We start from the raw sequence: 17,311 nt of genomic DNA, 5'->3' as shown, positions 1-17,311 counted from the left end.
TTCTACAATATCCTTAACAGTGCCTCAGCATTTGGGGGTCGATCCGTGCTTTTTTTTTTACTTTATTCATTGAGAAGTGTTGTGGTGAACTGTTAGGTTTATAGTTTAATTTTATACAATGGTCCTGCACCTGAAAACAGATTTCCCTTTTCACTTGAGTATTTGCATAAAATGTTCCTATGTGAAGTACTCAGTGAGTGTTCGTTTGAGGTAACAGCTTGCTTTGGAAAGTGGCATTAAAAGCCTTTAAAAAAAAAGCTTTTCTTTATATCAGCACTGGAAATTGGATGTTTCAATGTTATGGAAGCTGAAATTTTGTATGTGTGGCATGACCTAATCACATATGTTATTGCCATCCAAGGAAATCTTATTTTATTGCTGTATTAGCATTTGTCTGTTTCCTTTTGCTTGCAGGCATTTAATTTTCACAGGAAAGTAATACTACAGGCTAAACCTAGGAAGGTTAATGTTGTTTTCAGCTTCCAGGTTTACCTCTTGTCATCTGTTTCCTGTCATAACAGGACATCTAGTGTTGTCATTCCGATTCCTCCTTTGCCACTCACTCCATCACCACTAGCTGATACACTTTCTTTTTTTTTTAATAAATTTTTTTTTGTTTGTTTACAACACTCAGTTCCACAAGTTTTGGGGTTCCAAATTTTTTCTCCCTCTTTCTCCTCCCTCCTTCCCCGCAAGACAGCCATGCAATCCAATGTAGGTTCTACATATACCTTCACATTGAACTTATTTACATAATAGTCCAGTTGTAAAGAAGAACTATAACCAATGGAAAAATGAATCATGAGAAAGAAGAAACAAAAGCAAAAAAGGGGGGGAAAAAGAGAGCAAATAGTTTGCCTTAGTCTTCATTCAGACTCTGTAATTCTTGCTCTGGATGTGCATAGCTTTTTCCATCATGAGTCTTTTGGAGCTGTCTTTGAACATCTCATTGATGAGAGGACCCAAGTCTATCAAGTTAGTCATCAAAGATACCATGTGTCTGTAATCGTGTATAATGACCTCCTGGTTCTGCTGTTCTCACTCAGCGTCAGTTCATATAAGTCTTTCCAGGTTGTAATGAAGTCTGTCTGCTCCTCATTTCTTGTAGCACAATAATATTCCATTACATTCATATACCACAACTTGTTCAGCCATTCCTCAGTTGCTGGGCATCCCCTTGATTTCCAGTTCTTTGCCACCACAAAAGGAACCGCTATAAATATTTTTGTACATACTGGTCCATTTCCCGCTTGTGTGATCTCTTTGGGATACAGCCCTAGAAGTGGTATTGCTGGGTCAAAGGGTATGCACATTTTTATAGCCCTTTGGGCATAGTACCAAATTGCTCTCCCGGATGTCTGGATCAGTTCACAACTCCATCAACAATGTAACAATGTTCCAATTTTCCCACATCCTCTCCAGCATTTATCATTTTCCTGTTTTGTCATGTTAGCCAATCTGACAGGAGAGATGTGGTACCTAAGAGTTGTTTTGATTTTCATTTCTCTAATCAATAGTGATTTAGAGCACTTTTTGATATGACTATAGATATCTCTAATTTCTTCCTCTGAAAACTGCCTGTTCACATCCTTTGACCATTTCCCAATTGGGAATAGCTGATACACTTTCACATCAGATTTCTCTTCACCTTCTTTTCCCTTTTTGTATTATGTGGAAACATATGTTTAATGGTCCGTATCTGGAGATAGATCTTGTATATCTACAGATCAGCTTTGCCCAAACAAGGCACCAATAGGGTCATTCCAAAGTGCTATCTAGGGAATTCTGCTTCGGTGGAACCAATCATAAGAGAACCAGTTATACTCTACCGGGTATGTTCTAGGTTCCTGCACTTGACCTCCATATTGGAGTTTGGCACTTTACCTACCAGGACTGAGACTAGTCAGTCACCACCATTTACCTCAAACCACATACACAAGGACCTAGACTCCGATTTTAACACTCAAGGAATCTACTCCCCTTTTCAGATATCCACTTAATTATATAAGATGGAGAGAAAATCATTCTTTTGAAGGGGCAGCTTGTGTCACCAAAGCATTTGACAGTCTGTCATAATACTTTTGTAGGATGATGGCAAGCAAAAACCCAAGAGAGTAGAGCATTCGCTTTCCACAGAAAGTGAAAGATTTAAGAAGGGGGGAAGGACATTATCAAGACTACCAAATGTGATAGAAGGGTCAAGGAGGATGAAGACTGAGAAAAGGCTATTGGATTTGGTTATAAACCTTTGACTTTTGAGAGAACACTCTAAATAAGAGTGATGCAGACAAAAGTCATTTTGTAAGTATTGCAGGAGCTTGGATAGGATAGCTTGTAGGATATTGGAGTAGTGGAGTAAGCAGGTGTCAACTGTTCTTGAGAATTTTGACAAGCATCTATTAAGCATCTACTGTGTACAAGGCACTCTGCTAGGTGCCACGTATAAAAAGACAAAAATGAAACAGTTCCTTCAGGGAGGTCAAATTCTTTTGGGAAATTCAGCATGTGTGTGTATAAGGATATATGAAATAAATACAGTGTAATAGGGAGTGGTTGAAGAAAGGCTTCATGTGGGTGGCATTTGAGTTGAACACTGAAAAATACCAGGGGTCTTAAGGGACTGATGGGAGGAGAAGAGGGAATTCCAAGGCCTGGGGGACAACAAATAAAAAGACACAGAGATGGGAAATAGGAAGGAAGTTAGCCAGTAGAGAAAAGATGGACTTTGAAAAAGGAGGAGGTGACTGGAGAAGCAATAGTCCTGATATAGGCAAGAAGTAGGAAGCTAACCATGGAAAGGAAAAGGACCTCCCCATTCTCTGAGGCAGAATTGGCATATTTATGGAGGAGGCTATTTGCTAGGTCATCATTCTGCTTTTAATACCACTAAAGCATCCCTGAGATGGTTTTAAGCTGTTTCTCTTTCATTGGAACCTCTTCTCTCTTAACCTAGCCTTTTTTTTTCCTGCTACTTTTTTGTATGTAAAAAATTCTTTGTTAAAATCCCTTAATTTACTTTTCTTTGGTCTCTTTCAGCCTATGGACCAAGCCTCTCTCAAAAACAGTGATGTCCTCATTCTGACAGGACTTACCCAGATTCCAACAGCAAATCCTGATGGCATGGTAGGAGAATTTTGCAGCAATTTGGGTATGTAGCCATGAAAAAAATCTCAGAATAGATGTTTTTAAATACTTGAAGGAATGAACGAATGAAGCATTTATTAAACTCTTACTGTATCCAAAGCACTATGCTAAGTACTAGGGGTACAAATAAAAAAGTGGAAGGGCTCAGCTCCAAGTCAGATGGAAAAGGCCGGTGGTTTTTAAGGTGACAGCTGCAAAGCATATGTTAATACCCTTTCTTTAATATCATTTCCACTGATAAAATCTTAAGAAATGTTGAACCATTTGGTACTTCCAAGGACTTTGATGACAACTTTCTGTTCTGGGTCTTCAGTAGCTGTGGCTAAGGTCCCTGTAGGAGCAGTTGCTAGGCTGCATCTCCACAGAGGCTGCTTCCCAGGATGATGTCTGAGGGCACTGGACCAGAAATCGTTATCCCCAAGCCCTTTTTTTTCCCCCATTAACCTGAGTTGTCCCTGTCAAAGTGTTAGGGGAGATGGTTGTGGTAGTGGTGGTGGTTTGACTTGCGTGACATAAACACTGCCTCATCTCTATTAAGGTGCCTCACTGCTTCTGCTAGGCTGGTTTTCCTGTCCTGTGGGTGGCATTTCTTTGGCAGTTGGTGAGGAAGGCTGACCCCTGCTTATAGGAATTATTTCTCTGGGTGATGAATATGGGAGCTGGACTGGAAGCAGTATAAACATAACTCTGTACTTCACCCCTTCCACTTAGTCCAGTGTTTCCTGCATCATAACCATTTGCAGTTCGGAAAAGATATTTATTCACTGTATGTAATTCCATATTCTAGCCTTCATCTCTCCATCAACCCAAGTCCCTGGTCTAGACTATGGGTCTGGAGGTAGAATTTTTAGCATTTTCTATAACAAATTCTACCACTGTTTGTCCATTTGTATAAATAATAAAAAATTATTTATTCTTGTGAGAAGCTTTTTAAATTGGATTTGGGGGGTATACGAAGTGGGGAATGAGAAATCTCTATAGGACTTTAGCAAATTATAGCCTATATGGAGTCATATTAGGTCTGAATTCATGACAATGGTATATTTAAAGTGGTTTTTTTTTTAAATCGCATATGTGTTTGTGTGTGTGTTTATGTTTATGTGTAGTTTTGAGTAACCAGTAGAGCATTACATTGTATTTACTACCTAGAAGGAATTTGATTTATTTTTTTTCTGTAACAGCAATTAAAAAAATCTAGCTATATCTGATACAGATATCAGGTTGGTTTCCAGAAAGGTAAACAGCCCAGATACTTTATCCATAGGAACTTAGCAATATTACCTCTAGGAGGGGAGTTGAAAATAAAGTTCTGTTATATTTGATTGGCTAACGGTGCTTTCCAAAATTCCAGTTAGCTCTTCTAATCACTCTGGACCATGTAGTTCTTAGCCAATACATACCTAACAGAGCTTGGAGTCAGAATCAGAACCTGGATCTACCCCTTTCAACCTGTGTAACCCTAGGAAAATTACTTAACTTCTCCAGGTCTCAATTTCCTCATCAGTAAATTTAGAGACCCCTAGGTACCTTCCACTTCTATCATACATTTTCAACTATGAATTAACCTTCTAACCCCAGGCTAGGGAGAGTTATTTGACTGTTGTGTGTTCTTTTTTAAAGTAGAATCTTGTGTTACACATAGTCGAGTAAAAGTTAGTGTAACCAATAAGACTTTCTTGGGTGCCTGTTAAAGTTCTATAGAACCTAAAAATTGAAGGAAAGAAGAGGAGAGGAGGGGAGGGGAGGAAAGAAGGCAGGAAGATGTCTAACCATCCTTCAGAATATATTGTCCAGTTGAGGATATATGCACTTAGAAGCATAAAGAGTAGCACCAGGCAGAGTATAGGTGTTGAATTGTATGTAATCAACTTCCCTGTAACCTAGAATGAGATACCTAGCCTCTCAGGATCTCACTTTCCTTGGATGATACTTCCGTATTTGTTAGAATTTTAAGGAGATTCTGTAGCAGTTCAGAGAAGGGTGAAATCAATGGGTTGAAATAATCAGAAAAAGAATTGAGTCTTCAAGTATGGGGAGCAGTAATTATTCACATTTATATATCACTTTAAGGTTTGCAAAACAAGGATTTGATCCTAGATCTCTTGACTCCAAGTTCAGCATTGTTCCCACTACACCTCAATGTTACAACACACTGCTTTTCCCTGTACAGGCAAAAGAGAAAGGGAAAGGCATTCCATCTAGGAGGCATGACCGAAGTTGGGAATGTGCATAGGATGTGTGTGAACCTTGAAGAGATTATCAGCCTAGCTGCAGCAGGGTCCTATGTTTGAGAGTAATGGGCAATCAAAGTGCATAAATTGGATGGTGCCAGATTATATAAGAGCCTTTAAAGGCAGTCAAGTAGTCAGTTAACATTTATTATGTCCCAGCCACTGTGCAAAGTATTGAGGATACAAAGAAAGGCAAAAGGCAATCCCTGTTCCTAAGGAGCTTACAATCTTAACGGGGGAGAAAACATGTGAACAACTGTACAAACAAACTATATACAGGATAAAGTGGAGATAATCAAACACAAATAAGACACTGGCATTAAGAGAAGTTAGGAAAAGCTTCTTGTAGAAGGTAGGATTTTAGCTGGGATTTGAAGGAAGGTAGGGGAACCAGGAAACAGAGAAGATAGTATTCCAAGCATGAAGGATAGCTGGTTGAAAATGTCTGGAGATTAATTGTCCTATTTGAGCAACAATAAGGAAGTCAATGTCTCTGGATCACAGTGTGCTTGAGGGGAATGAGATGTAAGAAAACTGGAAAGGTAGGAAGGGGCCAAGTTATGAAGAGCTTTAAACACCAAACAGGCTTTATATTTCCTCTAGAAGCTGATAAGGAACCACTGAACTTTATTAAAGGCAGGGACAAGGGGAAGATGATATGGTCCAAACTTTGCTTTAGGAAAATCGTTTTGACAGCTGAGTAGAGGATAGAATGGAGCAGGGGGAGACTTTCGGCAGAGAGACCAATCAGCAGGCTATTGCGTATAGCTGATAAGGACTTGGACAGGTGGCAGCATCAAGAGAGAAGGGAACATCTATAGAAAGATGCAACGTAGGTAATTGACTAAACACCACCCATTGGATATGGGGGAATGAGAGAGAGTAAATAGTCAAGTATGACCTGTACTTGTGAGCCTGGATGGCCAGAAGGGTGGTGGTACCTTTACTAATAATAGGGAATTTAGGAAGGGGAGGGTGTTAAGAACAAATTAGGGGTTTTTTGAGAATGGGAGAGATATGGGCATGTTTATAGGCAGCAAGGAAGAAGCCAATAGATGGGAAGAGATTGAAGATAAGTGACAAAGTGAGCATAGTGGAGGCAACAAACTGTTGGAGAAGACAGAGTAGAATAGAGTCACTTATGTATGTAAATGTGTTTGTCTTAGCAAGGAGAAGGGCCACCTCTTCATTTGAGGTGTGAGTAATGGAGGAGATAGTGTAGAATGCATCTGGGGAGGGGGGAGGTGATGAGGAGGAGGGGAGAAGAAGGAGCTCTTGGCAAACTGCTTCAATTTGTTCTCAGCTAAGAGGGTGTGGGGAAGTGGAGGGATGAAGAGGTTTGGAAATACTGCTATGATATAGGATAGTGAGTCTCTTAGGGAGGTGTAGAAGGATTGCCTTGCAGTATTATAACATAAATTTGTGATGGATGGACCAAGTCAGTATAATTTTATGATTTTCTCCAGCTTCATTCAGCAGCATATTAGTAGGAGTGGAGGTAGTGGATGTTGAAAGTAATCCATCTCTGAAATTTGGCAAGGTAAGTTCAGTAATGGTATTAGGGGGCAAGGGACTCTAGAGAAGAAGACAGTATAAAGTTGAACTGGTTACCAGGGGATCAAGATGGAGGACGGAGGAAAGTTTACCCAGTGCAGGGGTTTTGACATAGTGGGATTGGAGGTTGTGGCGAGGGCAAAGAACAGGTTTTGAGGTTACAAAGCAGAGGGAAAGATGAAACGACAAATTTTGATCAGACAAAAGAATTTCAGAGTCCATGAACATGGAAGTGGAACATTTGTGGGTTACCGTCTCTGAATGTAGCTGAATGGGGAGAAGAGAAAATCATGGAAGATGAAGAAATTGAGCAACTGGAAGGTTAGGGTGTTTGAAGGAGTGTGAATATGTATGTTGAAGTCCCCTAGCATGAAGGCAGCAGTTCGGGAGGAGAGAAAGTCTGTGAGCCAGGCATTGAACTGATTGAGGAAATAAATAAACCAGACAGAAGAGTTGAATCTTGCTAAGTTAGGCAATAGGAAACTGTTGTAATTATTGAACAGAGAAGTATATGATATACTTCTTATATACTATTTATTCTCTTTGTATATCCACACCTAGATGGTTATTTCTGGAGGGTGTTGGTAACTTTTTTTTTCTTAGACCTTTTTTCTTTTCTTTTTTAACTTTAGCTTCCACAGTCTTGGTAGGCACCCAGCTGCTTAATAAATGATTATTCTCTAACCTTCTTATTAATGATTACAATTCCAAGTCCACCTCTACAGTCCTTGCCTCCTACCCTACGAATCTAGTCAGTTACCAAATCTCACCTTTTCTATCCCTGCTTCTTGTGTCTTCCCTTCTCTCTACCCATATGGCCACCACCCTAGTTCACATTTAGACCCACATCCCCTCTTACATAGGTTATTGTGATAATTTCCCAATTGGCTTCCCTGCCTCAAGTTTTTCCCTTCTGTAACCCCTCCTATATGTAGCTGCCAAAGTGATTTTTCTAAATTTCAGGTCTGGCCATATCACTCTTCTTAAATTCCAGATTCTCTATTGTCTATAGTATCAGGTAAAATCAGGTAATCCTCAGAATGAATTATGTTTATGCAAATGGTCAAGATTTGAGTGTATAAATAGTTGAGGGGTTATCTCCTATTTTTATCTTATTTGTGCTGTTGTTTACCACCTTTAGTGTGAAAGAAATGGGAAAGAAAGGTTTTAAATGAAGCAGAAATCCACCCTGAGTTTCTTTCGATCTTTAGGCCTAAATGAGCCTGGCAGAGGATTGTGAAGGACAGAAGAGAATTGATTATTGTATAAGAAGTGGGAAGCTGTTAGGGCATTTGAAGTGATTTATAAAAATAAGAGTTAAAAAAAAAGAAAAAAAATGAGTATTGTTTAGAAGGGTTTTGCACTGGCCCTTTTCAAAAATATACCTTTGATTCTCTTTTACATTTTTCCTCCTGCCTTCATTCCTTCTAGCTCTGACAGTGCGGAATGGTGGTAATGTACTGGTCCCCTGCTACCCATCTGGAGTGATCTATGACCTCTTAGAATGCCTCTATCAGTACATCGACTCAGCTGGCCTCTCCAACATCCCCTTCTACTTCATCTCTCCTGTTGCCAACAGCTCACTTGAGTTTGCCCAGATTTTTGCTGAATGGTATGTATCAGTATTCATCTTCCTTATGCCTTGGTACCTCTTATGGAGAATGGATTTTAAAAAGGCAAATTTTCTCTCAGGCAGATGTGAGGTATTAACTTGGCTGTAGGGCCCCTCCCTTGAGGGCAAATGCTTAGTGCCTTCATGTCTGACAATACAAGCAACCATGTTAACATTTGACCTGTAGTGACTGAGCCTTCAGCCTCTCCAAACAAAATTGGCAAGTCTCACATTTAAATTCATTTACACTAGTTACTGATCATCTGAAAAATTATATCAAAAGCCACCTAAATAAAAAGTGTAATTTAGTTTTTTCTCTAAAGATGACAAGATCATCACTGTCAACTATAAATAGGCTTTTTCATGTTGCTTGGAACTTGTAACATCTAGCTGCCAGGGAAAATATATCTTTGTAGAAACAAGCAAATGAGATTTGGAGGCGCTTTTTTTTTTTTTTTAAGAAAGAGAAATACAAAGTGTTTAACTCATCTTCCTTTTGGGAATGAGAAAATTAATTCTTTTCAACAAATATTGTTAATAGTAAAAATGTACTTGAATTGTTGGATTGTTTTTTTTTTTACATGGAGAAACATAAGGAAGGAAAAGAAAAAGAATAGGTTACAGTGATGATAGTAAAGGCAGATGCACACAGAGATGAAGACAGGTAAGTTGCAATGTGGTAGCATAGAAAGAGTGACTGATTTGTAATCAGAAGGCCTTAATTCAAATCTTGGCTCTGCCCCTGAGAACCTTGTTTCAATTCCCCTTCTGTAAAATAAGAGGATCAGACCAGATTACTCCAGAGTCCTTTCAGCTCTAAATCTAGGATCCTACAAAATTAAAGGCAAAGACAACTCATCTGTTGGTGCTACTCTTGTGAGGAGGAAAACAGCCATTTTTATTTTTAAAGGGGTAAATATTACTAGAATTTGTTATAAAAATTATTTTAATTTCCATATAACAAATGGTCTTAAAAAGGAAAACCTAAGCTTCCTGCTTGAAAAAAATATATAAGGAAGATTTATTATTATTTTATTGAGAAATTCTAATTTTAAAAATTATTGTGTTTGTTAAGGCCTTTTTTAACCATGATATACTTTACTTATAATGGGGGTCATTTATTGGTGTTTGCCCAGTGAGTGGGATGGATTAATCCATTCTCAGGACTAGAGGTCCCCTAGTCCTATCTTTGTAATGTTCTAGTGTGCCAAGTGTGCATCTATGGAATTATCTTTGCGTAGTGGAAGAATTTCCCTTATTGAATAATAAAGCACTTGCTGAAGATTTGCTGCAACCTGAATTTGCATATACCATTTGCAAACCATAGTTACCATTTTCTTTTTTAATGGATATATGGGTGTAATTGAGCATTGTGTCCTTTGCTGATGCTTGCTCTTTCTATCCTTATATCTCAGTTGAGACCTGCTTTCCTTTTTTTCTGACAAGAGAAAAAAGAAGACACCAAGAGCCTTTGTCTTTCTACAATCTGAGATGTTAAAACACAGAGCTAGAAGCTTCACCATCATTTAATCCAACCCTCTTATTTTACTTTTCTTTTTAGTTTTCCCTCACTTTATCAGGGAATGCAGTTTTCTCTGATTCTTCTCAGAAATACATTATAAGATGTTTATTGTTTCTTCCATCTTTAATAGTTTCATTGCCTTTGCAGCCTTACCATTTGTAATCTTGCTGCTACATAGTCATGTTTTTTCTTTATATTCGTCTTTAGTTTTCTGGCCTAATTTCCCCTTTTTCCTTTTGTTTTTCTACTCTGTAGAGAGCTCCGGATTCAGCCAACTTTGTTTCTTATTATAATTGTATAATTTGTTCCTGAATATGCAGAGCTTTCCTTTTTCAGCAATATCCAAGGCTTGAATTATTTGCCTCTTAGAATTCCTTTCTAGGAGGTTCTTCCTATTATTGCTATGAGCCTGATAAAATTCGTCATCTTCTTAATGTAATTGACTTTTCTTTTTGGACCTTAATTTCATTCATTTTGCTTCTTTCCCCCAAGTTTTCCACCTCCATTTACATAGTAGTTGCAAATTTAGTTGAATTCAGTACATATCACCACATACCCCCATATGAAGTTTACACTGCAGAAACTGCTTTTTTAAATGTATACATTTGAGGATGAAGAAAGTCAAAAAAAAAATCCTTCCATCATCATAGAATGTTAGCATCAGAGAAATGTTAAAGATCATCTGTCCAGTTCAAGGTTTTAAACCTTTTTTGTATCATCAGTTGCTTTGGCAATCTAGGGAAACCTTTGAGCCTCTTTTCAGAATAACTTTTTAAAATTTATAAAATAAGATAAATAGGATTACAAAGAAACTAATTATATTGAAATACAATCATCAAAATATTAAATTTTTTTAAAAGTTCCTAGACCTCAGAGTAAGAACCCATGATCTAGTCCATTCACACCGATTTTTGTTTCTACTTTGAAACAACATCCATAGTGGAATGTACTTTGCCCTCACCAGGGTATGGAAAAAGTTAAATTAAATGGATGACAGGTTGAAGGGAAGGGAAGACCTAGGTAGTCTCCTTCTCCATTGTCTTTTATCCATCCCCATCCTTATCTTGTTCTCACCGCTTTCACCTTCCCTGGGAACCCGGCCACAGTGGAGACATGTTGGCCCCTTCACTGCTTTGTGTAAATGAAAGTAGTGGGCCTGGGTTTTGGCATCTGCCAAGGCATTATCCTTGTCCAAAAAAATATTTAAGTCACATTCCTGAAACTTGAAAGGAAACAAATTAATCAGTGTAAATAACCCCTTTTCTGTTAATACTAGCAATTTAGTATTTCCTCCCCTTACATTATCTTTCTCTTTTCTCAGGCAGGAGACCACAAAAAGGAACTATTAGTCAAGAAAACTAAACATACTAGATGGGGGAAAGATTAGAAATGACAAAGCTGGGAAGGATAAATAACTAGTAAAAACATTTTCAAGAGAAAAAAAATCTTTTAGTAGATTTGGCAAAAGAAGAGAATCAGGAAGTTTCATTCCCCCAAAGAGAGAAAACTAATATGTAGCTAAAGACATCATACCTAAATAGAAAGAAACTGCTTTCGAAAGACAGGGAGATGTTAGCTCCAGACTTTAATTAGTTTTTACCAGTGGTTGCTGTGTAATTTTGGGCAAATCAGTAGATTTGATTTGAGAAAATATGAGTGAGGTTCTTGGAAGCTAATAGAGGTACCATGGGTGGCAGAATGGTGAAGAAGCTGTGTGGTCTATGACTATTTCTTTTGATTAACCTACCCACCTACCATTCTAGAGGCTTGAATAGCTACCTTCCACATACCCCAAAAATTACCTTGCAGATATCAGTAGGGAAGAAACTCTCAATAAATCTGGTAAATATTACACATGGACAAGCATCAGATCAAGAGAAATATAGATTCCTTATTTTCAGAGCCTTTCATTTCATCATCTCCTGATACAAGAACTATCTCTTCTAATGAGTTCAACATACCTTATCATTTCCTTATCTTGTATGAGGCAGGTAGGTGGCACAGTGTTTAGATAAGAGTGTGGGACTTGGAGCTGAGTTCAAATCCTGCCTCAGACACTTTTACTAGCTCTGAATCTGGACACATCACTTGACCTTTGTGTGCCTCAGTTTCCTCATCTGTAAAAGGGGAATAATAATAATAGTATCTACCTCCCACAGTTGTTATGAGGTTAAAATAAGACATTGGCAAAGTGTTTTATAAACCTTAAATGTTACTTAATTGTTATAGTAGTATTAGCCAAATGATGGCATAGGAATGGAGCACTAGGTGCTTCTCAGAATCATTTATTTACAGCTGGAAGAGACCTTAGAAATAACTGATGACCTCCACGCATATGCCCTTTCATAAAGCATTCTTTCTTTCTGTTAACTCTTGTGAATTTGTGACATCTTTTGGCTCATCCAGCCGATGAATTTTTCATCTGGGCTGATGCTTCAGGGCAGAGGTAGCTCTTTCACATCCCCAGAGGCAACTAACCAAACACTTAGTCACTTCCATTTAACCTCTCCAGCCCTTGAAGAAAACTGTCTCATATTCCCTGCAGATCCCTACGTGCTGCAGCGCACCAACAGAGGCACTAGATTGTCAGCTCCTTGAGAGCAAGAACAATGCCTTATTTACCTTTCTACCTCTCTTCTCATCTAACACTGCTTTGTATACTGGAGATACTGAAGAAGTATTTGATGAATATAATATATATTGGAGGGAGCAGGTAAGAAGGGAGGGAGGGGTGGTAGGTGAGGAGGTCAATCAGCAGAAATGCTCCTGACTACATAGTGCTTCCTCACCATTCTGCTTGCTTATAAACTTAATGGAACATCTTTCCTGGCAACCTAATAATAATAGTTCATTTACATAGAACTTTAAGATTTGCAAAGCCTTTCCCTACCAGTGACTCTACAAAATAGGTTGTGCAAGTAAGAAAACTGAGCTTTTGAGCTTGTAAGTGACTTGCACAAAGTCACACTATTAATGTGTCCCAGGCAAGATTTGAACCCAGGTCTTATGACTCCACAACCATTGATCTGTCCTCTTCACACCATCCTTGTATAGATCAGGCTGCTACACAACTGCCTCTTAACTTCTTTCTCTTCTTGGGCTAAAAATATTATATGTATTTGCCTCTATATATTAAAAACCTCTTCCCCAAGGATGATATCCACCAGAATTGTTAGATGTTCTGCTAATAGTGTTTTGCTATATTTCTTAGAATTGACATCCAGATGAGCACCAGTGATAAATCTGGTCAAATTTTATCTTTTAAAATACAAAGAAAAATTCATATAAGCTTAGTCCTTCAAAATGTCTTTAAAAATTTGGCTTGAGGGAATCAGTAATTTCAGTTTTATTTTGGCGAAATAGTGCTTTCTGCAAAATAAAGGTCATAGAGAACATGTTGATAAAAGAAGAAACAGGGAGTCTGGGTAGCGGAGCCAAGATGGTGGCTGGAAAGCAGGGGCTTGCCTAAAGCTCTCCCCCACAACCCTCCAAACACCTATAAAAAATGGCTCTGAACAAATTCTAGAACTGCAGAACCCACCAAATAGTAGAGGGAAGGAGGGCTCCAGCCCCGGACAGCCTGGATGGTCGCTGGGTAAGGTCTATCACACCGTGCTGGGAGCGGAGCAGAGCAGAGCCCAGTGTGGGCCGTGCCCGGACCAACCATACCAGGAGCCAGGCGCAACAGGCTGTAGCACCCTGAATCAGTGAGCTGTGACAGTTCCAGACTTCTAAACCCACAAACACCAAAGACAACAGAGAAGTTTAGTGGGAAAAACTGCAGGAACTGAATGAAAGGAGTTCGAGGTTGGCCACGACCCCAGGGGGAGCGGAGGTGATGCAGCTCTGAGGCTGCTTACAGAGCTACAGCTGCAGTCACTTCTGGCCCCAGGCCCACTTAGTGGGAGGAATTAAGTGGCAGATCAGAGCAGGAGTGCAGAGCCTGATTAGATCAGAGTCGCGGTCTGGGCTGGCGGTTCTTGGGGGAGGAGGAGTGCTGGTGTGGCAGTGCTTGCTGTGTAGAAATAGCTCTAAAAACAACAGCACAGCCCCTCAAGCTTGGGACAAAGTACTCTCTACCAGCAGTCATACGCCAACAAAAAGCTCAAGGGTCAAGTAGTTGGCTGGGAACATGAAGAGGCAGTGAAAACATACTCAGATTTAGACTCAGACTTTGGAATCTTTCTTTGGTGACAAAGAAGACCAAAACATGCAGCCAGAAGAAGTCAATAAAGTCAAAGAGCCTACATCAAAAGCCTCCAAAAAAAACATGAACTGGTCTCAGGCCATGGAAGAGCTCAAAAAGGATTTGGAAAAGCAAGTTAGAGAAGTAGAGGAAAAAATTGGGAAGAGAAATGAAAGTGATACCAGAAAACCATGAAAAACAAGTCAATGACTTGCTAAAGTAGACCCCCCAAAAATACTGAAGAAAATAATACCTTAAAAAATAGACTTACTCAAATGGCAAAAGAGCTCCAAAAAGCCAATGAGGAGAAGAATGCCTTGAAAGGCAGAATTAGCCAAATGGAAAAGGAGGTTCAAAAGACCACTGAAGAAAATACCACCTTAAAAATTAGATTGGAGCAAGTGGAAGCTAGTGACTTAATGAGAAATCAAGATATTATAAAACAGAACCAAAGGAATGAAAAAAATGGAAGACAATGTGAAATATGTCATTGGAAAAACCACTGACCTGGAAAATAGATCCAGGAGAGATAATTTAAAAATTATTGGACTACCTGAAAGCCATGATCATAAAAAGATCCTGGATATCATCTTTCAAGAAATTGTCAAGGAGAACTGCCCTGATATTCTAGAGCCAGAGGGTAAAATAGAAATTGAAAGAAACCACCGATCACCTCCTGAAAAAGATCCCAAAAAGAAAACTCCTAAGAATATTGTTGCCAAATTCCAGAGTTCCCAGGTCAAGGAGAAAATACTGCAAGCAGCCAGAAAGAAACAATTTGAGTATTATGGAAACTCAATCAGAATAACACAAGATCTAGCAGCTTCTACATTAAGGGATCGAAGGGCTTGGAATATGATATTGCAGAGGTCAGTGGAGCTAGGATTAAAACCAAGAATCACCTACCCAGCAAAGCTGAGTATCATGCTCCAAGGCAAAATATGGGCTTTCAATAAAACAGAGGACTTTCAAGCTTTCTCAGTGAAAAGACCAGAGCTGAATAGAAAATTTGACTTTCAAACACAAGAATCAAGAGAAGCATGAAAAGGTAAACAAGAAAGAGAAATCATAAGGGACTTACTAAAGTTGAACAGTTTTGCTTTCATTCCTACATGGAAAGATGATGTGTGTAATTTTAGACCTTTCTCAGTATTAGGGTAGTTGAAGGGAATATACTATATATAGACAGAGGGCACAGGGTGAGTTAAATATGAAGGGATGATATCTAAAAAAAAATAAAAATTAAGAGATGAGAGAGGAATATATTGAGAAAGGGAGAAATAGAATGGGGTAAATTATCTCACATAAAAGTGGCAAGAAAAAGCAGTTCTGTAGGAAGGGAAGAGGGGGAGGTGAGGGGGAATGAATGAATCTTGTTCTCATCAGATTTGACCTGAGGAAGGAATAACATACACACTCAACTGCGTATCTTACCCCACAGGAAAGGAAGGAGATAAAAAAGGGGGGACGATAGAAGGGAGGGCAGATGGGGGAGGAGGTAATCAAAAGGAAACACTTTCGAAAAGGGACAGGGTCAAGGGAGAAAATTGAATAAAGGGGGATAGAATAGGAAGGAGCAAAATATAGTTTGTCTTTCACAGCATGAGTATTGTGGAAGCATTTTGCATAATGATACACATGTGGCCTATGTTGAATTGCTTGCCTCCTTAGGGAGGGTGGATGGGGAGGGAGGAGGGAAGAGAATTTGGAACTCAAAAGTTTTAAAAGCAGATGTTCAAAAAAAAAGTTTTTGCCTGCAACTAGGAAATAAGATATACAGGCAGTGGGGCATAGAAATCTATCTTGCCCTACAAGAAAGTAAGGGAAAAGGGGATGGGGGGGAGTGGGGTGACAGATGGGAGGTATGACTGGGGAAGGGGGCAAACTTCTTGGAGTGGGGGGGATAGAAATGGGGAGAAAATTTGCAATTCAAACTCTTGTGGAAATCAACGCTAAAAACTAAAAATATTAAATAAATATTTTTAAAAATAAAGAAGAAATAACAACAATTGGTTGGGTTTGCTCCCTGAGTCAGCACCTTACATACTGCTTTGGACATAATAGCTGTTTATTCATATCAACACATTTATTAATAGCATTAGCTAGTTATAAATACTATAACACATTCAGAAACTATTTTTTAACCTTTATGAACAAAACAGTCTATCTTTGAGGATAATTTTTGCAGTGTATTACTTTTTTAAAAGACTTATTTCAAGAAACTAGATTCTCAGTACCCCTAACCTTTGTTCACAGTAAGATTGACTGTCAAGAAAAAAATTTTTAAATGGTGTCTGAAGTGTCACCAGTAGGTGGCAACCAGTACCATGGACTGTCTTACCTAATACACTGACATGTAACTCATTTTTTTCTTCTTTAAAAGGCTTTGTCACAACAAACAGACCAAGGTGTATCTCCCAGAACCCCCTTTTCCTCATGCAGAGGTAAGATAACAAGGGTTGGAAGGAAATAGAGGGTAGATAGTTACATATGGGTAGAGATGGCCATCAACCAGATGAAAGTTATAGAATTGTATAAAGAGAAGAGACCTCCACGGATTATCCTGTTGTTTTCTGTAGAAGACTACAGTGACACTTCCATTCATTTCAACATATTTGGGATGCATTCCCTCCTCATTTCTGCTTCCTAGAATCTATAGCTTCCTTCGAGGTTCATCTTAGGTGTCGCCTTCTTCATGAAGGTTTGTGTTCCAGTTGTTAATGCTCACTCCTTGCACAGATTACCTTCTGCTTACTTTCTGGTGGGGTGGTTTGTACCCCCTCAGAATGTAAGCTTCTTGGGGGCAGAGCATGTTTCACTTTTATCTGTGTCCCCAGCCCTCAGCAGAGCGTCTTGTACATAGTCAAAACTTTACAAGTGTGTGTTGAATTGAAATGTAATTCTGTAAATATGCCTTTTTTGTCCTAGTCTTAATGATTCACTATTCTTCTCCATTAATCCATTCCATTTTCATACCATTAATAGTTACAATTAAGGCTTTTTAGTTCCATTCATAGAACCCAGGAGTTCTAATCCTACTATTTAGGAGTTTTTTGTGGTTT

At 38.8% G+C, this 17,311-nt stretch overlaps 1 protein-coding gene across 2 annotated transcripts in view; it reads left to right on the top strand.

The window, feature by feature from the left end:
- Window positions 1-17,311, top strand: part of INTS9 (integrator complex subunit 9) — a 133,704-nt gene that overhangs the window by 77,269 nt on the left and 39,124 nt on the right. For both annotated transcript variants that reach the window (XM_036750754.1, XM_036750755.1), the window contains 3 exons: window positions 3,037-3,148; window positions 8,361-8,541; window positions 16,633-16,693. In XM_036750754.1, coding sequence (XP_036606649.1) covers window positions 3,037-3,148; window positions 8,361-8,541; window positions 16,633-16,693 — 354 coding nt within the window. The remainder of the gene's footprint in view (window positions 1-3,036; window positions 3,149-8,360; window positions 8,542-16,632; window positions 16,694-17,311) is intronic.

The sequence above is a fragment of the Trichosurus vulpecula genome, chromosome 3 (assembly GCF_011100635.1).
Source record: "Trichosurus vulpecula isolate mTriVul1 chromosome 3, mTriVul1.pri, whole genome shotgun sequence".
Taxonomy (NCBI): Eukaryota; Metazoa; Chordata; class Mammalia; order Diprotodontia; family Phalangeridae; genus Trichosurus; species Trichosurus vulpecula.
This window is presented reverse-complemented; position numbering and strand designations above follow the sequence as displayed.